The sequence below is a fragment of the Ursus arctos genome, unplaced genomic scaffold (assembly GCF_023065955.2).
Source record: "Ursus arctos isolate Adak ecotype North America unplaced genomic scaffold, UrsArc2.0 scaffold_24, whole genome shotgun sequence".
Lineage (NCBI taxonomy): Eukaryota > Metazoa > Chordata > Mammalia > Carnivora > Ursidae > Ursus > Ursus arctos.
Window position 1 is genome coordinate 20,295,458 of NW_026622919.1, and position 24,243 is coordinate 20,319,700.

General features: G+C 46.1%; 2 protein-coding genes across 2 annotated transcripts; both read right to left on the bottom strand.

Moving 5' to 3' along the window:
• Positions 1 to 6,917: 6,917 nt before the first annotated feature.
• On the bottom strand, positions 6,918 to 7,955 carry LOC125283420 (keratin-associated protein 9-8-like). Its single transcript, XM_048224731.1, is given in 1 exon segment — positions 6,918 to 7,955. A coding segment is annotated over 1 exon segment (618 nt). The 5' UTR covers positions 7,871 to 7,955; the 3' UTR covers positions 6,918 to 7,252.
• A 3,304-nt stretch (positions 7,956 to 11,259) lies between these two features.
• Positions 11,260 to 11,811, bottom strand: LOC125283421 (keratin-associated protein 9-2-like). The gene has a single exon (XM_048224739.2). It carries the CDS (start codon positions 11,753 to 11,755, stop codon positions 11,345 to 11,347), a length of 411 nt encoding a protein of 136 aa, XP_048080696.1. The 5' UTR covers positions 11,756 to 11,811; the 3' UTR covers positions 11,260 to 11,344.
• Between the last annotated feature and the right edge of the window lie 12,432 nt (positions 11,812 to 24,243).

Here is a 24,243-nt window from a genome sequence, read left to right on the forward strand (position 1 = left end):
AGCTTAAAACTACAGAACTTCTAGATGGAAACACAGGAAAAAATTCTATAGAGCTTCTAGCTTCCACCCCCAATCCATTATAGAGCCTACTTTTGTTGGTGCCATTTTTGTAAGTTCCTTCTAGTTTGCATTATCCATTTTCTGTACTAAGCTCCCTCAACAATTGTGCAACTATTCATCTCCAATTTTATCTTCAACTGTTAAGTTCTCTATCATAGAAGACAATAGATCTTGGTTATGAGAATTGGAATCATAGAGAAGAGTATTCAAATTTCTGTTCTGCTACTCACTAGCTATGTGTTTTGGGGAAAATATAGACTATATTTATGGCCCATCATGAAAGTTTCTCCTATATTTTGTGTCATCCATCATTTGGGGGGGGGGGCAGCACATGAGTGGGGGGAGGGGCAAAGGGAGAGGGAGAGAGGGAATCTTAGGCAGGCTCCATGCTGAGCAGGGCTGGATGCAGGGCTTGATCTCATGGCCCTGAGATCATGAACCGAGACGAAATCAAGTCAGATGCTTAACCAACTGAGCAATCCAGGTACCCCATCATCCATCCTTCTGTACATATCTTTTCCCCCCACTTCTATCTCAAATAGTATGTCCACCCATGGATTAATCTGGAATGATTTCGCTTTTTTCCCCTCCTTTATTGTATCAGCCAGTCTTTAGGCAGATATCTTCAATAGGAGATCACAATTCTTATATTTTTGAGGAATACAGCAGAAATAAATTTTATTCAAAAATCCTTAATAGTAATAGATCTTTTTTCCCTCGATAACCCTGGTTTTGCCTCCTTTGTTTACCTCTCTGTCCATGACTTAACATAAACTCAAACATACCTCAAATTTACAAATTAAACCTCCAGACCAAGGTACTAATGAGAAGCAATTTCATATCTAGAAGTTGCTGTTGACCTAAATGACTAAATGATACATTATTTGTTTATAATTCCATTTGATTCCTGCAGAAACCTAATGGAATATGACATATGATCATGGAACACCTTGAATTTTATCAATTAATAACCCCAGTAGCAGCTTTTATGTCATATAGGGAAATTTTTCAACAGATTAACAACTTCTGGTCTGAAAATGGAGTGGAAAGTGGGAATACTCCCAGTGAGAAGAACTGTGAGCAGCATACATGGATATACATTTTGTTTGGAGGAAACTGAGCTGAGGGAACAGTGTTCATGGGCTGTTGGCAAGTGGTGAAAATCTTGGTTGCTTGGTCTGAGACCTGAAAGCAGCAAGACTGAAAGATTACAGAATCATTTGGACAGAGATGGGTATGTGGACAGAAAGTGTTCCCTCTCTGTGTCCCACATCATTGCCACCACAGAGTATCTGTCACTTGAGAGGCTCCAGACAAGTTTGGGATGATGTATCCCATCTCTCTCATCAGATGCTCCAGTATTTACACTGGATACCATGAACAAAGTAGCCACATGGCATGAAACACAGAGGATTTGCATGGAACCAACAGCATTTGCTCCTCTCACCATGGATGTCTCTGTTGAATGTACTGTTTGTCAGCAGCAGAGACTGATATCAAGCGCTTAACAGGGTAACATCCCTCCTGAAAATGAACAATACCACGCTGAAGCAACTTCGTTTAAAGTTGGGAAGCACGCTACAGGGTCTATACTTTGCAGGGGATTGCTTAATTCCTTTTTGCTCTAAAAAAGTACTCAGAATCATTAGCCATCAGGGAAATTCAAATCAAAACCACATTGACAAACCACCTTACACCAGTTAGAATGGCAAAAATTGACAAGGCAAGAAACAACAAATGTTGGAGAGGATGTGGAGAAAAGGGATCCCTCTTACACTGTTGGTGGGAATGCAAGTTGGTACAGCCACTTTGGAAAGCAGTGTGGAGGTCCCTTAAAAAGTTAAAAGTAGAGCTACCCTATGATCCAGCCATTGCACTACTGGGTATTTACCCCAAAGATACAGATGTAGTGAAGAGAAGGGCCATATGCAACCCAATGTTCATAGCAGCATTGTCCACAATAGCTAAATTGTGGAAGGAGCCGAGATGCCCTTCAACAGATGACTGGATTAAGAAGATGTGGTCCATATATACAATGAAATATTACTCAGCCATCAGAAAGAACGATTACACAACATTTGCAGCAACATGGACGGGACTGAAGGAGATTATGCTAAGTGAAATAAGTCAAGCAGAGAAAGACAATTATCATATGATTTCACTCATTTACAGAACATAAGGAATAGCAGGAAGGTCGGTAGGAGAAGGAAGGGAAGAATGAAGGGGGGGTAAACAGAAGGGGGAATGAACCATGAGAGACTATGGACTCTGGGAAACAAACTGAGGCCTTCAGAGGGGAGGGGGGTGGGGGATTGGGATAGCCTGGTGATGGGTATTAAGGAGGGCACATATTGCATGGTGCACTGGGTGTTATACGCAAATAATGAATCATGGAACACTACATCAAAAACTAGGGATGTACTGTATGGTGACTAACATAATAAAAAATTATTATAAAAAATATAAACAAAAAGGTACTCAGGAGAAGGAGGACATACAAGAATTTGATTTATATGATACTGAAGGACAAATGCTGATAAATGAACCTCTCTCTCGTGAGGATACAATGGATGCTCAAAATTATTTGATGCAGATCCATTACATGAGGGTCTGGTCAGATTCTGAAACAAGGGAAGTTTCCCTGCATTCATGAGAGCTCTTAAACGCAGCCACTGCTTCCTGACTGAAATATCTGCTGCTCACCAAGGTGTGGGACACTGACTTGGGAAGAACTTGGTAAATGTTAATTGCATATTTAACAGATTATTCCTTCTACTGCTAAGGATAAATTCAAGTGCACATCCTCCTAGTACTCAGTCCAGTTTCATCTCTGCTTGTCTTCATATGTATATGTACGTGTCCTTGAACAGGAGGAAAAGACCCAGTTTTTGATATGAGGATATCCATTTTTACTTACAAAACATCACACAGTAAAATTTTCTCACCTGAAAAATGGACATTCTGACTTGAGGGATGCTGTCATAGGGCTCAAAATAGATAAGGCATGTGATGGGCAATATGTATGTAGGTCCCTAGGTCAGGAATGCTGTACAATAAAACAAAACACAATTTGGGATGACTAACGGCACAGGACTTAACACTACATCAAACACTAATGATGTACTATACAGTGGCTAACTGAACATAAGTTAAAAAATTAAATTAAATTTAAAAAAGAAATATATGTAAGAGCTCCTGCTTCTATGAAGACAATTCAGAGTGACTATGAAAAGAATAAAGAATATATAAATCATAGATACACTTAAAAAATGATGAGATTATTCTGAAGACCAGTAGCCAAAACCTAAGAAAAAGTTATGAGGACTTGTTTTCCTGAGTAACTTGGAGGGAGAAGGTGAAGATACTGATTCAGTGTCAAAGCAGAAACGTACGCTCCATACTGAATGCACCAAACTGGCGCATGACCCTCTACACAGAGGAAGAGAACTGGGGAAACTACTCTGTATTTCATCAAGTTGATTCACAAGTCCTTAAAAAGGTGGATGATTCACAGAAATTATGGTGATAGTATACTGGCTTTGAGCAAAATCTAGGAAGAGAATTTGTCCCCCCCCAAAAAAAGTTAACAAAGGTTATGTGCAGAAGAAGGTGGTTTGTGGCAGGCAATCAGGAGTAGGAAGGCTGAGAGCAGCTGAACAGACACGAGCAGCAGCAGGGGGTCCTACGGAGGGTGCTCTAAAAGCACTTTGGACCCTAGCAGGGCTCACAGCAGCTGGAACTACAGCAGCTTTGTCCAAAGCCACTAGAACCACGACAGCTGGGCTGGCAGCACCTAGTTCTGCAGCAGGTGAGCTGGCAGAAGGTTGTCCTAAGCATGACGTTTGACAGCAAGTTGGGTGGCAGCAGCAAGGCTGGCAGCACCAGGACCCGCAGCAGCCAGAACCACAGCAGCTGGGCCAGTGCAGGTGGTCTGGAAGCACACAGGGTGACAACAAAGGGAGGAGAACGATTCAGTCATGAATTCACAGGTGGAGCAGGGATTCTGTTCAGATGTGAATTTCTCAGATTCTGTTGTCTCCTCCTGTTGTGGGGCTTTTAGGCACCTGACCTGCCAAGGATTGAAACAATAAGCAGAATTTTCATAGTTGTTTACCTTGATTAACATAGTCACTGGGGAACTTTAAAACAGGAAACTGCTTCCTAAATATGATAAATCATTAAAAAATAAGTCTTTAATGAGTATCATAATAGACGATAACTCCTAGAAACATCTTCTGATGAACACAAGGTGGTCACATCAGCAGCAGCAGTCTTGCTTCAATAATTTCATCATGTGATGTAATTCCCACTGGGCTGGGAAGTGGTTGGCGAGTCAGGTTAGTGGTCCTTCCCCAGCGCTGGTCCTTAGGTTGCATGTAGATTGGGACTATCCCTGAGGTGAGGGGCATGATGTGGCTATGGTCATAGTGATGAACCGAAATCATGTGTGAACCCAAGTCGGTTTCCCCACAAAGCCTGATTCCAGACTCGCACAGGCATCTGCCTCTCGTAGCACGCTACCCCACCTGTGTATCCCGGTTCAGTCAGAGACACCTGGGTGGAGGATATCTGACTTCATCTCTTCCATATGTCAAGGCAGAATCAAGCAGGTGGATAGAAACAGCCGCAGTACACCAAGAGGAGGCAGGCATCAATCGCCAGACTTCCTGAGTGACCAGCAGTCCTGATTCACCCAGAAATGAGGGCTTTTCCAGGATGTGGGACTTTCAGTGCTATAACTGGGGCAGTTTGGGGAAACCAGGATGAGTTGGTGACTCTAGTCCTCACCTTGTTAACCAGCAGAGGAAGTTACTTAATGTCACTGACTCCACAGTTATTGCTTGCTCTTCCCCTCTGCTTCCCTCCCTCGCTCCACCTTCCACTCTCCCCACCTCACGTCCCCTCCTCTTTTCCTTCATCTTCCTCCTCTGTCTTCCTCTTATACAAATTGTGCCTGTCCACCATCATTAAGAAGAAAATATTGGGTGTGAGTGGAGAGGACTGTAGAATGTAGATGATGTCTTAATACGCCAGCCATATATCTCAGATCTGCCGGTGTTCAGGACAATTGCTACCCACCAGAGCCGCATCTCTATGCCTAAGGGCTGTTTTCATGCCACAGGAGAACGTCATGCGTCCTGTGCGTGCCACACTGAGGGAAACGCTCAAGCAGTGCTTCTGGAGAGTTGGTGTATAAAGAATCCAGATCCCTTGTTGCTGAATTAGGAGAATCCCAATGAATGTGTTACATCATTTCTGATATATCTCTCAGGGTTAAGCTTCACTTGCAAGCTGGGACGCTGGACTCATAGTGCCACTTCCCTGTGTCACTTCCTCACACTCCCCCCGTGGGATCTGACCTCCCCAAACAGACTACATGCCTGGATGCTGTTCTTCAGAGTGGCTTCTGGGAGACACCAAACTCTGCCATAACTTTACCTGTCTCAGTCTTGATTTTCTCATCCCTGCAATGGGAACCTTGATACCTCTGTGGAAAATTACTTCAATAATTAAAGAAAATGTACATGAAGCATTCGCTCAGTACCACGCAAGTAGGAGGCCACTCAGGTCTTGTCCGTTCCTCATCTCAGCTCACAGACCCCCAGCTCTCAAGAGCCAGCAAGAGGCCAGTTTGGTCTTGGCAGTCTGTCCAGAGCCTCCTGGATAGCTGGTTTCCAGTGCTGGCGTGTGCCCCAGACAGAAGCCTTCCTAGCTCCTCAGAGGTCCCTCCGCTGTTCCCGGGAGGTGACTCGGGGCCTAAGTCTGCTCTTCCTCTCAGAGCCTGAATCCAGCCTCTCGTCCCTGAGCGCCGAGGCAGCGTCATGCTTTAGTTCGGGACGAGAAGGACCAGCCTTCTGTCTGTCGGGACTCCTGTGAAGGCCCCTGCTCTTTTCTCTTTCTTCTTCCTCACTTAGTCTCCCCTCGCCCTCTGCCCCACCCCTGCCTACGCCCCGCTCCCAGAGAGGCACGCTGATTTCCCTCAAAGGGAACGCTTCAGGGTTCCTTCCCCAAACGCTGGAGGTTGTCTGGTTCCCTTAGATGGTGTAGAGCTCATGGATTACTCCAAGTGATCATACACGCCCACTGCACGGGCTCTCGGCCCTGATGTCATCCTTCCTTCCTTTTCTTGCTACCATGTGGATCACGTGAGGCGAACGTGATAACCACTATACTACGGACACTAACATGTGGATCATGAGGCCAAATCGCCCGCCAGTTGGGGAGCATGATGGGCTGGGCACAAAAAGGCCTGATCCCTCTGTTCTCTGCTAATAGGTCCCGAGGACCATGAGGCCCAACCAGAAGGGGACCTTCATGACACAACATGACGTGCGTGTGCAGCTGCGGCCTTCAGTCGTGAGGCCACCGCAGGCTCACCTATCTCTGATGCGGAGGGGTGCATGAGGGGCTGGATGGTGCCCGAGGCCACGCAAGGGCCCCCGTGTTCCCAAGAGCTCTAAAGGGCCGGGCCCGCTGCCCTCACACGGGGCTGCAGGTCCCTGAGTGGTAGGACACAGACGTCTACCACGTTGTCCCACATATCTAGCACCGGCAACTACCTGAGAACAGGACTTCCGCGCTCCACGAAGACCCTCAAAGGAACATCTTGCTGGTGCTCAGGCCCAGGGCGTTGCCTAACACGCCTACAGATGGGAAGGGGAGCAGCCCGGCGTCCGAGTTTTGTGTCCCCGTCAGCTCTCCGACATGACGTCCTGAGGCTTCCTCATCCGCAAATGGAGGAATGAATTTGTGGGGGAGCATATGAGGCTCCAAAACGGTAGTGTACAGGGTATGTGACCTGCATATAAATCGTTACGTCGCGAATGCGGTACAAGGACACGAACACCATATGGGTTGCAAATCGGTACAGGGTTTATTAAGAAATTCATGTGAGATTCCCTGTGTCTAGGGAGACATTCAAAAGGATCATGACAGGAAGAAATCAGCATACAAGAACCACGAGTATGCTGCGAAAGAAAACATACTTGTGCAGACATTAATAGTTGCAAAAAAATAACATGTCAGGTAGGAGGATTTATTTCTCAAAGGAGTCAGACAGGATGAAGATCTTGACTGTGGAGTCCAAGCAGAGATCTTGACTCCCTATCTGGATGCACGAAGCTGGCAGGGACTCCCAAGGCCTAAGGAAGAAGAGAATCAGGAGAAGTGGCCCACACTTCATCAAGTTGATTCACAAGCTTCTGAACAGGCAGATGAGTAACAGAAATGCTGGCGACTGCATGCTGGCTTTCAGCAACATTTGGCAGTGTCTTTGTTTCCCAAATGGCAAATCAGTGCAATGTGCAGGTGGTGGTTCCTGGTGAGGCACCTGGCAGTCGGAAGGCTGGCAGCAGCTGGACACACAGCAGCGGTGGCAGCAGGTGGTCCTGCAGCAGGTGGTGCGTCAGCAGTTTGGCTGGCAACCAGGCTAGCAGCAGCTGGATCCACAGCCCTGGGCTAGGCATCCAGGCACGCAGCAGCAGGTGGGCTGGTAGCACGTTCTCCTGCAGTACACAGGGGTACAGCAGGCTGGCTGACAGCAGCTGGACCCACAGCAAGTTTGTCCACAGCCACTGGACCCACAGCAGCTGGGCTGGCAGCAGCTGGACACACAGCAGCTGGGCCGGCAGCAGGTGGTCTGACAGCAAGTTGGGCGGCAGCAGCAAGGCTGGCAGCAGCAGGATCCGCAGCCGCCTTGTCCACAGCCGCCGCCGCACCCGCAGCAGCTGGGCTGGCAGCAGGTGGTCCTGCAGCAGGTGGTCCTGCAGCACGTAGGCTGGCAGCAAGGGGAGCAGCACGAGTCGGTCATGGTGTCACAGGTGGAGGGGAGCTTCTGTTCAGAAGTGAGTTTCTCAGATTCTGTTGTCTCCTCCTGTTGTGGGGCTTTTATGCGCTGCATCCCCAAATTTGGACCAATGGGCGTGACTTCCTTGTTGTTGTTTCTGTTGTTTTCCCAATAATTTGGGAATTGCAAAAGGGGAAGTTGTTTTCCTAATGTTATGAATCTTTAGAAAGTAAGTGTTCAATGTGTTTCTTAATTGACGATAACTCATAGAAACATCTTTGATGAACACAAGGTGGTCACATCAGCAGCAGCAGTCTTGCTTCAATAATTTCATCATGTGATGTAATTCCCACTGGGCTGGGAAGTGGTTGGCGAGTCAGGTTAGTGGTCCTTCCCCAGCGCTGGTCCTTAGGTTGCATGTAGATTGGGACTATCCCTGAGGTGAGGGGCATGATGTGGCTATGGTCATAGTGATGAACCGAAATCATGTGTGAACCCAAGTCGGTTTCCCCACAAAGCCTGATTCCAGACTCGCACAGGCATCTGCCTCTCGTAGCACGCTACCCCACCTGTGTATCCCGGTTCAGTCAGAGACACCTGGGTGGAGGATATCTGACTTCATCTCTTCCATATGTCAAGGCAGAATCAAGCAGGTGGATAGAAACAGCCGCAGTACACCAAGAGGAGGCAGGCATCAATCGCCAGACTTCCTGAGTGACCAGCAGTCCTGATTCACCCAGAAATGAGGGCTTTTCCAGGATGTGGGACTTTCAGTGCTATAACTGGGGCAGTTTGGGGAAACCAGGATGAGTTGGTGACTCTAGTCCTCACCTTGTTAACCAGCAGAGGAAGTTACTTAATGTCACTGACTCCACAGTTATTGCTTGCTCTTCCCCTCTGCTTCCCTCCCTCGCTCTACCTTCCACTCTCCCCACCTCACGTCCCCTCCTCTTTTCCTTCATCTTCCTCCTCTGTCTTCCTCTTATACAAATTGTGCCTGTCCACCATCATTAAGAAGAAAATATTGGGTGTGAGCGGAGAGGACTGTAGAATGTAGATGATGTCTTAATACGCCAGCCATATATCTCAGATCTGCCGGTGTTCAGGACGATTGCTACCCACCAGAGCCACATCTGTATGCCTAAGGGCTGTTTTCATGCCACAGGAGAACGTCATGCGTCCTGTGCGTGCCACACTGAGGGAAACGCTCAAGTAGTGCTTCTGGAGAGTTGGTGTATAAAGAATCCAGATCCCTTGTTGCTGAATTAGGAGAATCCCAATGAATGTGTTACATCATTTCTGATATATCTCTCAGGGTTAAGCTTCACTTGCAAGCTGGGACGCTGGACTCATAGTGCCACTTCCCTGTGTCACTTCCTCACACTCTCCCCGTGGGATCTGCCCTCCCCAAACAGACTACATGCCTGGATGCTGTTCTTCAGAGTGGCTTCTGGGAGACACCAAACTCTGCCATAACTTTACCCGTCTCAGTCTTGATTTCCTCATCCCTGCAATGGGAACCTTGATACCTCTGTGGAAAATTACTTCAATAATTAAAGAAAATGTACATGAAGCATTCACTCAGTACCGCGCAAGTAGGAGGCCACTCAGGTCTTGTCCGTTCCTCATCTCAGCTCACAGACCCCCAGCTCTCAAGAGCCAGCAAGAGGCCAGTTTGGTCTTGGCAGTCTGTCCAGAGCCTCCTGGATAGCTGGCTTCCAGTGCTGGCATGTGCCCCAGACAGAAGCCTTCCTAGCTCCTCAGAGGTCCCTCCGCAGTTCCCGGGAGGTGACTCGGGGCCTAAGTCTGCTCTTCCTCTCAGAGCCTGAATCCAGCCTCTCGTCCCTGAGTGCCGAGGCAGCGTCATGCTTTAGTTCGGGACCAGAAGCACCAGCCTTCTGTCTGTCAGGACTCCTGTGAAGGCCCCTGCTCTTTTCTCTTTCTTCTTCCTCACTTAGTCTCCCCTCGCCCTCCGCCCCACCCCTGCCTACGCCCCGCTCCCAGAGAGGCACGCTGATTTCCCTCAAAGGGAACGCTTCAGGGTTCCTTCCCCAAACGCTGGAGGTTGTCTGGTTCCCTTAGATGGTGTAGAGCTCATGGATTACTCCAAGTGATCATACACGCCCACTGCACGGGCTCTCGGCCCTGATGTCATCCTTCCTTCCTTTTCTTGCTACCATGTGGATCACGTGAGGCGAACGTGATAACCACTACACTACGGACACTAACATGTGGATCATGAGGCCAAATCGCCCGCCAGTTGGGGAGCATGATGGGCTGGGCACAAAAAGGCCTGATCCCTCTGTACTCTGCTAATAGGTCCCGAGGACCACGAGGCCCAACCAGAAGGGGACCTTCATGACACAACATGACGTGCGTGTGCAGCTGCGGCCTTCAGTCGTGAGGCCACCGCAGGCTCACCTATCTCTGATGCGGAGGGGTGCATGAGGGGCTGGATGGTGCCCGAGGCCACGCAAGGGCCCCCGTGTTCCCAAGAGCTCTAAAGGGCCGGGCCCGCTGCCCTCACACGGGGCTGCAGGTCCCTGAGTGGTAGGACACAGACGTCTACTACGTTGTCCCACATATCTAGCACCGGCAACTACAGGAGAACAGGACTTCCGCGCTCCACGAAGACCCTCAAAGGAACATCTTGCTGGTGCTCAGGCCCAGGGCGTTGCCTAACTCGCCTACAGATGGGAAGGGGAGTGCCCTTCAACAAGGGCAGCAGACGCAGCCCGGCGTCCGAGTTTTGTGTCCCCGTCAGCTCTCCGACATGACGTCCTGAGGCTTCCTCATCCGCAAATGGAGGAATGAATTTGTGGGGGAGCGTATGAGGCTCCAAAAGGGTAGTGTACGGGGTAGGTGACCTGCATATAAATCGTTACGTCGCGAATGCGGTACAAGGACACGAACACCATATGGGTTGCAAATCGGTACAGGGTTTATTAAGAAATTCATGTGAGATTCCCTGTGTCTAGGGAGACATTCAAAAGGATCATGACAGGAAGAAATCAGCATACAAGAACCACGAGTATGCTGCGAAAGAAAACATACTTGTGCAGACATTAATAGTTGCAAAAAAATAACATGTCAAGTAGGAGGATTTATTTCTCAAAGGGAGTCAGACAGGAAGAAGATCTTGACTATGGAGTCCAAGCACAGATCTTGACTCCCTATCTGGATGCACGAAGCTGGCAGGGACTCCCAAGACCTAAGGAAGAAGAGAATCAGGAGAAGTGGCCCACGCTTCATCAAGCTGATTCACAAGCTTCTGAACAGGCAGATGAGTAACAGAAATGCTGGCGACTGCATGCTGGCTTTCAGCAACATTTGGCAGTGTCTTTGTTTCCCAAATGGCAAATCAGTGCAATGTGCAGGTGGTGGTTCCTGGTGAGGCACCTGGCAGTCGGAAGGCTGGCAGCAGCTGGACACACAGCAGCGGTGGCAGCAGGTGGTCCTGCAGCAGGTGGTGCGTCAGCAGTTTGGCTGGCAACCAGGCTAGCAGCAGCTGGATCCACAGCCCTGGGCTAGGCATCCAGGCACGCAGCAGCAGGTGGGCTGGTAGCACGTTCTCCTGCAGTACACAGGGGTACAGCAGGCTGGCTGACAGCAGCTGGACCCACAGCAAGTTTGTCCACAGCCACTGGACCCACAGCAGCTGGGCTGGCAGCAGCTGGACACACAGCAGCTGGGCCGGCAGCAGGTGGTCCTGCAGCAGGTGGTCTGACAGCAAGTTGGGCGGCAGCAGCAAGGCTGGCAGCAGCAGGACCCGCAGCAGCTGGACCCGCTGCCGCCTTGTCCACAGCCGCCGCCGCACCCGCAGCAGCTGGGCTGGCAGCAGGTGGTCCTGCAGCAGGTGGTCCTGCAGCACGTAGGCTGGCAGCAAGGGGAGCAGCACGAGTCGGTCATGGTGTCACAGGTGGAGGGGGAGCTTCTGTTCAGAAGTGAGTTTCTCAGATTCTGTTGTCTCTTCCTGTTGTGGGGCTTTTATGCGCTGCATCCCCAAATTTGGACCAATGGGCGTGACTTCCTTGTTGTTGTTTCTGTTGTTTTCCCAATAATTTGGGAATTGCAAAAGGGGAAGTTGTTTTCCTAATGTTACGAATCTTTAGAAAGTAAGTGTTCAATGTGTTTCTTAATTGACGATAACTCATAGAAACATCTTTGATGAACACAAGATGGTCACATCAGCAGCAGCAGTCTTGCTTCAATAATTTCATCATGTGATGTAATTCCCACTGGGCTGGGAAGTGGTTGGCGAGTCAGGTTAGTGGTCCTTCCCCAGCGCTGGTCCTTAGGTTGCATGTAGATTGGGACTATCCCTGAGGTGAGGGGCATGATGTGGCTATGGTCATAGTGATGAACCGAAATCATGTGTGAACCCAAGTCGGTTTCCCCACAAAGCCTGATTCCAGACTCGCACAGGCATCTGCCTCTCGTAGCACGCTACCCCACCTGTGTATCCCGGTTCAGTCAGAGACACCTGGGTGGAGGATATCTGACTTCATCTCTTCCATATGTCAAGGCAGAATCAAGCAGGTGGATAGAAACAGCCGCAGTACACCAAGAGGAGGCAGGCATCAATCGCCAGACTTCCTGAGTGACCAGCAGTCCTGATTCACCCAGAAATGAGGGCTTTTCCAGGATGTGGGACTTTCAGTGCTATAACTGGGGCAGTTTGGGGAAACCAGGATGAGTTGGTGACTCTAGTCCTCACCTTGTTAACCAGCAGAGGAAGTTACTTAATGTCACTGACTCCACAGTTATTGCTTGCTCTTCCCCTCTGCTTCCCTCCCTCGCTCTACCTTCCACTCTCCCCACCTCACGTCCCCTCCTCTTTTCCTTCATCTTCCTCCTCTGTCTTCCTCTTATACAAATTGTGCCTGTCCACCATCATTAAGAAGAAAATATTGGGTGTGAGTGGAGAGGACTGTAGAATGTAGATGATGTCTTAATACGACAGCCATATATCTCAGATCTGCCGGTGTTCAGGACGATTGCTACCCACCAGAGCCACATCTGTATGCCTAAGGGCTGTTTTCATGCCACAGGAGAACGTCATGCGTCCTGTGCGTGCCACACTGAGGGAAACGCTCAAGTAGTGCTTCTGGAGAGTTGGTGTATAAAGAATCCAGATCCCTTGTTGCTGAATTAGGAGAATCCCAATGAATGTGTTACATCATTTCTGATATATCTCTCAGGGTTAAGCTTCACTTGCAAGCTGGGACGCTGGACTCATAGTGCCACTTCCCTGTGTCACTTCCTCACACTCCCCCCGTGGGATCTGCCCTCCCCAAACAAACTACATGCCTGGATGCTGTTCTTCAGAGTGGCTTCTGGGAGACACCAAACTCTGCTGTAACTTTACCCGTCTCAGACTGAATTTCCTCATCCCTGCAATGGGAATATCAAGACACACTTTAAACATTCCTTCAAGAATTAGGAGGGAGGTGATAAATGGCAGAGAAGTAGGGCTTTTCTGGTCCCTCAAACACAGCTGTATTGAGGTTAGATCACTTGGAACACCCAGGAAATTGATCTGAGGATTGGAAGAAGGATCTCCATGGATGAAGGGAGACAGCATGGCAGGTGTGAGGTGTGTGGAAGTGAATTCGTAAGAAAAAACTATCTTGCCATGTAGTGGAGGGGGGCCCTTTCTGTGGGGAGGGAAAAGGGAGAGAAAGAGAGAGGGGCTGAAAGAGTCCAGCAATGGGTTTGCACAAGAAGGAATCCTCTCTGGGGAAGCTGGGTGGCTCAGCTGGTTAAGCTTCTGCCTTCAGCTCAAGTCATGATCTCCGGATCCCGGGACTGAGCCCCACACTGGGCTCCCGGGGCTCAGTGGGGAGTCTGCTTGTCCCACTTCATCTCCCTCTGCCCCCCCGCTCTACTCATGCTTGATCTCTGTTAAATAAATAATTAACATCTTTTTTTTTTTCTTTTTGTAAAGAAGAAAACCCCTCTGGATCAGGGGTTGGGGGAGCAAGAAGAACTGCGTATCACAGGCTTTTTACAAACAGTGTGTGGAGCTCAAACTGAGGTTTTGGAAGTCTGCAAAGTGGAGCTTTGGTACTCACTCCTGGGGCGAAGGAAGGCCTGGCCAGGGAAGGCATAAATTGGTATAGGGATTTCCTGGTTTACACTGGGAGAGAACATTCCCCTTCCTGTAGTACATTTGGATAGGGTATATTGCCTCTCTAAATCCAAAAGACCCTGCAGGTGCCATCTAATGGCCTTTCATCAGCAGGGGACAGGGACATGTGCAAAGGGCAGATAACCTGGTGATGATTTTCCAGGTGCTACACCATAGATTTTGCACACTGCACAGGAATGGGACTGTTTTCTCGGACAAAGGACACTAGACAGAGCGCGGTGGGGAGGCTCTACTTCAGAGGAAGGAGTGGATCTGTGCAGTGCAGGGTCCTTCAAGATCTGGAGTCCTGAATCCCGGCCATGCGCCGAAGATAAAATGCAGAAGATCTGTGGTGCACTGACGGCCCTTGCTTTTCTGTGAGGGCTTCCTGAGCAGCTGTGGATGTAAGATGCCCTGTCCAAGGATGACAGAGTGGGGTGGCACCATATTCCAGTCACCACCTACAAGGTCAGACTTCAGAGAACAACACAGCAACACCCAGAGGAAGTGGGAGCCACTTATATCCAATCCCGCCTCTCCCCCATCACTGACCGTCCCCCCCCCCGCCCCCCGCATGCCTGGCAAGTGTATATTCCCTGAAGCAGGACTGACTCTGAGCAAGTGCAGCGGGCTTCTCCCCCAGAAGACCAGCACAGGAAGCACCCCACAGGCACCAAGTCTACTGATCATACAGTGCTTCAAAGCATCACCTTCAGTTCTGGTGGAAATAGGACCAGGCTGTATTTTTTTTCTTTTTCTTCTTTTTTTTTTTTTCCTTTGGAATCATGCTTATAATTTTTTGTTTGTTTATTAGTTTGTTTTTTCATATCCTTTTCTCTTTTCTTTGGATCAGGCTCCCCCCCCCCGTTTTCTCCCCACACTTATTTGAACAAACACATTAAAGCACACCTAGTTAAAAGTTCAAACACTTCCCACTGCAAGGAGGGACTCTTCAGAGGACTGACCAGTGGGAAAAAGCAGCCAAAATGCTACAGCAGAGTGCACACAGTATACACCAAAAACACTTCCTGACGTGCTAGGCTTAGGACAGTGAATGACCTCTTTTTAATATAGCATTACCCTCAGGTGCACAAAACATAACAGGCTTTCATAACTGGCAAATGACAGAAACTTTGCCTAAGTGACAAGACAGAGGAACTCTCCCCAAAAGGAAGTTCAAGAAGAAATCACAGCCAAGGACTTGCTCAAAACACATATAAGCAATATATCTGAATATGAATTTAGAACAACAGTCATAAGACTACTAAATGGGCTTGAAAAAAGCATAGAAGACACCAGAGAAACCCTTGCTGCAGAGAAAGGACCTAAAAACTAGCCAGGCTGAAATTTAAAAATGCTGTAACTGAGATGCAAAACTAACAGGTATAATCATGAGGACTGAAGAAACAGAGGAGAAAATAGGTGATACAGAAGATAAAATTATGGAAAATAATGATGTTGAAAAAAAGAGGGAAAGAGAACTATTAGACTATAAAGGTAGACTTTGAGAACTCAGCAATTACATAAAGCAAAATAATATCTATAACATAACAGTCCCAGAGGAAGAGCAGGAAAAAGGGGTAGAAGGTATATTTGAACAAATTATAGCTGAGAACTTCCCTAATCTGGGTAAGAAAACAGGCATTCAAGTCCAAAAGGCACAGAAAACTCCCTCAAAATCAACAAAAGCAGATCAACACCATGATATATCATAGTGAAACTTGCAAAAATAAAAGATAAAGAGAGAATTCTGAAAGCCACTAGGGACAAAGGTTCTTAACTTACAAGGGTAAACACATAAGCTTAGCAGCTGACCTGTCCACAGAGATCTGGCAGGCCAAAAAGGAGTGGATGGAAATATTCAAAGTGCTAAATGGGAAAAACATGCAGCCAAGAATATTTTAGCAAGGCTGTCATTCAGAATAGAAAGGGAGATAAAGAGTTTCTAAGACAAGCAAAAACTATAGGAGTTCATGACACTAAACCAGCTCTACAAGAAATATTAAAGGGAACCCTTTGAGTGGGAAAGAGAGACGAAAAGCAACACAGAATAGAAAGGAACACAATCTACAGGAACAGCGACTTTACAGGTAATATAATGGCACTAAATTAATATCTTTCAATAATTACTCTGAATGTACATGGAATAAATACTCCAATCAAAAGACACAGAGTATCAGAATGGGTAAAAACAAACAAACAAACAAACAAAAAAACACCCATCAATATGCTGCTTACAAGAGATTCATTTTAGACCCAAAGACACCTCCAGATAGTGAGGGAGTGGAGGACCATTTATCATGTTAATGGACATCAAAAGAAAGCTGGAGTAGCCATCCTTATATTAGACAAACTAGATTTTAAACCGAAGACTGTAATAGGAGATGAAGAATCACACTATATCATAACAAAGGAGTCTATCCAACAAGAGGATCTAACAACTATAAATATTAATGCCCCTAACTTGGGAGCAGCCAAAAATATAAATCAATTAATAATAAACGTAAGGAAACTTATTGATAAGAATACAATAACAGTGGGGCACTTTAACACCCCACTCACAGCAATGAACAGATCATCTAAGTAGAAGATCAACAAGGAAACAAGGGATTTGAACGACACACTGGACCAGATGGATTTCACAGACGTATTCAGAGCATTTCATCCTAAAGCAGCAGAATACACATTCTTTTCTTTTTTTTTTTTTTGCTTTTATTTTTATTTTTATTTATTTATTTATTTTAATTAATAATGATTTTTTATTATATTATGTTAGTCACCATACAGTACATCCCCGGTTTTCGATGTAAGGCTCGATGATTCATTAGTTGTGTATAACACCCAGTGCACCATGCAATACGTGCCCTCCTTACTACCCATCACCGGTCTATCCCATTCCCCCACCCCCCTCCCCTCTGTAGCCCTCAGTTTGTTTCTCATAGTCCATAGTCTCTCATGTTTCATTCCCCCTTCTGATTACCCCCCCTTTCTTTATCCCTTTCTTCCCCTACTGATCATTCTAGTTCTTATGTTCCATAGATGAGAGAAATCATATGATAGTTGTCTTTCTCTGCTTGACTTATTTCACTAAGCATTATCTCCTCCAGTGCCGTCCATGTTGTAGCAAATGTTGAGAACTCATTCTTTCTGATTGCTGAGTAATATTCCATTTTATATATGGACCACAACTTCTTAATCCAGTCATCTGTTGCAGGGCATCTCGGCTCCTTCCACGATTTAGCTATTGTGGACATTGCTGCTATGAACATTGGGGTGCATATGGCCCTTCTCTTCACTACGTCTGTATCTTTGGGGTAAACACCCAGTAGTGCAACGGCTGGATCATAGGGTAGCTCAATTTTTAACTTTTTAAGGGACCTCCACACGGTTTTCCAGAGTGGCTGTACCAACTTGCATTCCCACCAACAATGTAGGAGGGATCCCCTTTCTCCACATCCTCTCCAACAATTGTTGTTTCTTGCCTTGTCTATTTTTGCCATTCTAACTGGCGTAAGGTGGTATCTCAGTGTGGTTTTGATTTGAATTTCCTTGATGGCTAATGATTTTGAACATTTTTTCATGTGTCTGTTAGCCATTTGTATGTCTTCATTGGAAAAGTGTCTGTTCATATCTTCTGCCCATTTTTTGATTTGTTTATTTGTTTCTCGTGTATTGAGTTTGAGAAGTTCTTTGTAGATCTTGGATACCAGTCCTTTATCTGTAGTGTCATTTGCAAATATATTCTCCCATTCCGTGGGCTGCCTCTTAGTTTTTCTGACTGTTTCCTTGGATGTGCAGAAACTTTTAATCTTGATGAAGTCCCATAAATTCATTTTATCTTTTGTTTCTCTTGCCTTTGGGGATGTGTCATGAAAAAGGTTGCTTTGGCTGATGTCGTAGAGGTTGCTGCCTATGTTCTCCTCTAGAATTTTGATGGATTCCTGTCTCACATCGAGGTCTTTCATCCATTTGGAGTTTATTTTTGTGTATGGTGTGAGATAGTGGTCAAGTTTCATTCTTTTGCATGTAGCTGTCCAATTTTCCCAGCACCATTTACTGAAGAGACTGTCTTTTTCCCACCGGATGTTTTTTCCTGCTTTATCAAATATTAGTTGCCCAAAGAGCTGAGGGTCCATTTCTGGGCTCTCTATTCTGTTCCATTGGTCTATGTGTCTGTTTTTGTGCCAGTACCATGCTGTCTTTGTGATCACAGCTTTGTAGTACAGCTCGAAATCCGGCATTGTGATGCCCCCAGCTTTGTTTTTCCTCTTCAACAGTTCCTTGGAGATTCGGGGTCTTTTCTGGTTCCATACAAATTTAAGGACTATTTGTTCCAGTTCTTTGAAAAACGTTCTCGGTATTTTGATCGGGATAGCATTGAAAGTGTAGATTGCTCTGGGTAGCATGGACATTTTAACTATGTTAATTCTTCCGATCCATGAGCATGGAATATCTTTCCATCTTTTTATGTCTTCCTCAATGTCTTTTAAGAGTGATTTATAGTTTCTAGAATAAAGGTCCTTTACGTCTCTGGTTAAGTTAATTCCAAGGTAACGTATGGTTTTTGGTGCTATTGTAAATGGGATGGATTCCCTGATTTCTCTTTCTTCGTTCTCGTTATTCGTGTACAGAAATGCAACTGATTTCTGAGCATTGATTTTGTATCCCGCCACGTTACTGAATTGCTCTATAACTTCTAATAGTTTGGGAGTGGCTTCTTTTGGGTTTTCCATATAGAGTATCATGTCGTCTGCGAAGAGAGACATTTTGACTTCTTCTTTGCCGATTTGAATACCTTTGATCCCTTTTTGTTGTCTGATTGCTGTTGCAAGGACTTCTAGTACTATGTTGAATAATAGTGGCGAGAGTGGGCATCCTTGTCGTGTTCCTGATCTTAAGGGAAAGGCTTCCAGCTTTTCCCCATTGAGAATAATATTTGCAGTAGGCTTTTCATAGATGGCTTTTATGAGATTGAGAAATGTACCTTCTATTCCTACACTCTGAAGGGTTTTAATCAGGAAAGGATGCTGTATTTTGTCAAATGCTTTTTCGGCATCGATTGAGAGGATCATATGGTTCTTGAGTCTTTTCTTGTTGATATGATGTATCACGCTGATTGATTTGCGAATATTGAACCACGCTTGCATCCCAGGTATGAATCCCACTTGATCGTGGTGGATAATCCTTTTAATGAACTGTTGGATTCTATTAGCAGGTATCTTGTTGAGGATTTTGGCGTCCATATTCATTAGGGAAATCAGTCTGTAATTCTCCTTTTTGAGGGGGTCTTTGCCTGGTTAGGGATCAAGGTAATATTGGCCTCATAGAATGAGTTTGGTAGCTTTCCTTCTGTTTCTATTTTTTGAAATAGCTTTAGGAGAATAGGTATTATTTCTTCTTTGAATGTTTGGTAGAATTCCCCAGGAAAACCGTCCGGGCCTGGAGTTTTGTTATTTGGAAGGTTGTTTATCACTGACTCAATTTCTTCATAATTAATTGGCCTGTTTAAGAAATCAATTTCTTCCTTTTTCAATCTTGGTAGTTTATAGGTTTCCAGGAAGGATTCCATCTCTTCCAGATTGCTTAGTTTATTGGCATATAGCTGTTGATAAAAATTTCTAATAATCCTTCCAATTTCAATGGTGTTCGTCGTGACCTCTCCTTTTTCATTCATAATTTTAATAATCTGGGTCCTTTCTCTTTTCTTTTGGATAAGTCTTGCCAGTGGTCTGTCAATTTTATTGATTCTCTCCAAGAACCAGCTTCTAGTCCTGTTGATCTGCTCTACTGTACTTCTGGTTTCTGCTTGATTGATTTCAGCTTTAATTTTGGTCAACTGCTTCCTTGTGCGTGGATTAGGCCTGTCCCTCTGTTGCTGTTCCAGCTTCTTGAGGTGAGAATATAAAAACTGCATTTTAGATTTTTCTATTCTTTTGAGTGAGGCTTGGATGGCTATGTATTTCCCCCTTAGGACTGCCTTTGCAGTATCCCATAGGTTTTGGACTGTTGTATTTTCATTCTCATTGGTCTCCACAAATTGTTTAATTTGATTTTTGATTTCCTGGTTTATCGAGTCATTCCTGAGCAGGATGGTTCTTAGTCTCCAAGTGTTTGAGTTTCTTCCAAATTTTTTCTTGTGGTTGAGTTCCAATTTCAGAGCGTTGTGGTCTGAGAATATGCAGGGGATAATTTCAATCTTTTGGTATCGGCTGAGACCTGTTTTGTGTCCCAGAACATGGTCTATTCTTGAAAATGTTCCATGGGCATTAGAATAGAATGAGTATTCTTTGGTTCTGGGGTGTAGTGTTCTATATATATCTAAGAGGTCCAACTCGTCGAGTATGGCATTCAAAGCCTTTGATTCTTTGCTTAGTTTTTGCCAGGGTGTTCTGTCTATTTCTGAGAGTGGAGTGTTGAGGTCCCCTACTATTAATGTATTTTTATCTATATGTCTCTTTATTCTGGTTAAGAGTTGGCTTGTGTATCTTGCTGCTCCCCTGTTGGGGGCATATATATTTATAATTGTCATATCCACTTGTTGAATACTTCCTTTAAGAATAATATAGTGCCCTTCTGCATCTCTAACTATAGTCTGTAGTTTAAAATCCAATTTATCTGATATGAGAATTGCTACCCCAGCTTTCTTTTGAGGTCCATTTGCGTGAAAGATGGTACTCCATCCCCTTACTCTCAGTCTGAATGCATCTTTGGGTTCGAAATGAGTCTCTTGTAGACAGCAAATGGATGGGTCATTTCTTTTTATCCAATCTGCAACCCTGCGGCGTTTGAAACCAGAATTTAAACCATTAATGTTCCGGCTGAGTACTGAGAGATATGCTTTTAATTCTGCCATGTTGTCAGTAAAGTCTTTGTTTGTATTGGCTGTGACTTTCTGTTTTGTATCACTCTTGGGGCCTTTTTACCTTTATAGAACCCCCCGTAATACCTCCTGTAGGGCTGGTTTCGTGGTTACGAAATTGGCTAGTGACTGTCGATTCTGAAATGTCTTTATTTCTCCATCAATTCTGAATGACAGCCTTGCTGGATAAAGGATCCTTGGCTGCATGTTTTTCTCTGAAAGAGCTTTAAAAATGCTCCCCTAACCCTTTCTCTCATTCCAGGTCTGTGTAGACAGGTCTGACGTAATTCTGATGCCTTTGCCTTGGTACGTGAGAAATTTCTTTGCCCTGGCCGCTTTCAATACTGTTTCCTTGGATCTCATATTTGCGAAATGCACTATGACGTGAGGTGGTGTAGGTCTGTCATGGTTGAGCTTGGGAGGGGTCCTCTCTGCCTCTTGGACATGAATGTTTGTTTCCCTCGCTAGATTAGGGAAGTTTTCAGCTACAATTTGTTCAAATATCTCTTCTAGACCTCTGTTTTTCTCCACCCCCTCGGGGATGCCGATGATTCTAACATTGGATCGTTTCGTTGAGTCAGTAATCTCCCGTAGCCAACATTCGTGGGCGTGGATTTTTTTAAGACCATCTTCTATTTTTATTTTTTCCTCTATTAACCCATCCTCCAATTCACTAACCCTTTCCTCCGCTTCCGTGACCCTGGCCGTCAGAGCCTCTAGTTTTGCCTGCATTTGGCTCATAGAATTTTTAATTTCTGTCAAATTCGCTCTCATTTCCGCCCTTAGGGATTGTATATTCTCAGTAATATTTTCCTGAATACTTTTTTCAAGTCTACTCATTATCTTGACCATTGTTACTCTGAATTCCATTTCTGATAATTTGGTTACATCCATATCCGTTACTTCTGTGGCAGAGGCCACTGACTCACTGTCTTTTCTTTGCTGGTGGGGGCTTCTCCTTCTTGTCATTCTGATGAAGAGAGGTTGCGGGGTTTCCAGAGCCCAAAATTATTGACTGGGTCCCAGGCCGTGCCCCTTGTTTTATAGGGATCTTAGAGATGTGGGCTTCTTCTTTAAAGATTTTATTTATTTACTTATCTGAGAGAGGGAGAAAGACAGTCAGCAAGAACGAAACAGAAGCAGGGGAGTGAGAGAGGAAGAAGCAGGCTCCCAGCGGAGGAGCCCGATGAGGGACTCCTTTCCGGAACGCTGGGATCACGCCCTAAGCCGGAGACAGGCGCTCAATGACTGCGCCACCCAGGCGCCCCGGGTTGTGGGCTTCTTGATTTTTCAGCCTGCCTTCTGTGTTCTGGGGGAGGGGCCTGCCGCGCCGATACTCAGGCAACCCTGTTTGGTTAGAGTCTCCGTGTCCCCTGCGAGGGAGGATGGGGATGGGCACTCTCTGAGCCGGTATTTCCAGGCTTTTGTTCTCTGGCGGCTTTCCCTGGCGGCCGGCTATGCCTCTTCTGAGGGTCAGAGCAGCAGAGGCTGCATTGTCGCAGAACAGAGGGATTGCGGCCCGTTCTCCACTGATGTTCTGGCCACTTTAACTCTGTTACTGTTGGTGCTGCTCAACCCTGCGGCATCCCGGGATGTGCGCACCAACTCGGCGACCCTGCCCTCACTTCCAGGGCCAGCGCGTCTCTGTCCTTTGTGTTTCTAATGCCGCCAGCCACCGGCCCGCCCGCGCGTCTCTGTCCTTTGTGTTTCTAATGCCGCCAGCCGCCAGCCGCCCCGCACGGTCCCGGGTCTCCCGGTCTCAGTCTATGCCCGGTGAGCACACCTCGATTCCGGAGTTTCGGGAGAAGCCTGGTGGCACGCGCACCCGGTTCAGGGTCTCAGTCTGCTGTTTCGCGGGTGCCGACCGCGAGTCCGCCCGCTCCCCCGTGCAGGTGGCCTGCCAGCCGCCAGCCGCCCCGCGCGCGCTCCGGGAGTTCCCGGTCTCAGTCTGGATCCCGTGAGCACACCGGGATACCGGGATTCCGGTGTTCCGGGAGATGCCTGGTGGCGCGCGCGTTCACGGCTCACCGGTCTCAGTCCGCTCTCTCGAGGGTGCCCTCTGTGAGTCCGCCCGCTCCCCCGTGCAGGTGGCTGCCGCTTCCCGGTGCCCAAACGTGGCGGCTCCCTCCCCCTTCCGTTTATCTTCCGATATCCGTGCACGGTTTACAGCTCCCCTCTTCGTACCTCAATACTCAGCGCTGGAGATGTTCATTTGTAGAGATCCAGATGCATCATCCTGCGTCTCAGGCTGATTCCGTGGTTATTTAGGCTGGTCTGGTACCTATCCAGCTCGACTCAGGGGACCGGCTGAAAAAGGGGTCCCCTACTCCTCCGCCATCTTAACTCCTCCAGAATACACATTCTTTTCAAGTGTGCATGAAACATTCTCCAGAATAGATGACATACTGGATCATAAATCAGGCCTCAACTGGTACAAAAGGACTGAGATTATACCATGCATATTTTCAGATCACAATGCTATGAAACTTGGAGTCAACCACAAGAAAAAATTTGGAAAGACCACAAATACATGGAGGTTAAAGAACATCCTAGTAAAGAATGGATGATTTAACCAGGAAATTAAAGAAGAATTTTAAAAATACATAGAAGTAAATGAGAATAAAAATAAAATAGTCCAAAATCTTTGGGATGTAGCAAAGGAGGTCCTAAGAGGGAAGTACATAATAATAAAGGCCTTCCTCAAAAAGCAAGAAAAGTCTCAAATACACAACCTAACCTTACACCTAAACGAGCTGGAAAAAGAACAGCAAATAAAGTCTAAGTCCAGTAGGAGAAGGGAAATAATAAAGATTAGAGCAGAAATAAATGATACAGAAATGAAAAATAAAATAGTACAGATCAACGAAACCAGAGCTGGTTCTTTGAAAGAATTAACGAAACTGGTAAACCCCTAGCCAGACTTATCAAAAAAAAAAAAAAAAAGAGAGAGAGAGAGAGAGAGAGAAAAGAAAAAGGACCCAAAATAAATAAAATCATGAATGAAAGAGGAGAGATCATAACCAACACCAAAGAAATAAAATTTTAAGAGAATATTATGAGCAATCACATGCCAAAAAATTAGGCAATCTGGAAGAAATGAATAAATTCCCAGAAACACATAAATTCCAAAACTGAAGCAGGGACAAACAGAAAATCTGAATAGACCCATAACCAGCAAAGTAATTGAATCAGTATTCAAAAATCTCCCAACAAACAAGAGTCCAGGGCCAGACAGCTTCCCAATGGGAATTCTACCAAACACTCAAAGAACAAGTAATACCTATTCATCTCAAACTGTTCCCCCCAAAAAAACAGAAATGGAAGGAAAACTTCCAAATCATTCTATGAGGCCAGCATTACCTTGATTCCAAAACCAAAGTCCTCACTAAAAAGAATTATAGACCAATA

Coding starts and splice junctions, on each gene's coding strand:
- LOC125283421 (XM_048224739.2), bottom strand. CDS start 11,755: ATGACCGACTCGTGCTGCTCCCCTTGCTGCCAGCCTACGTGCTGCAGG.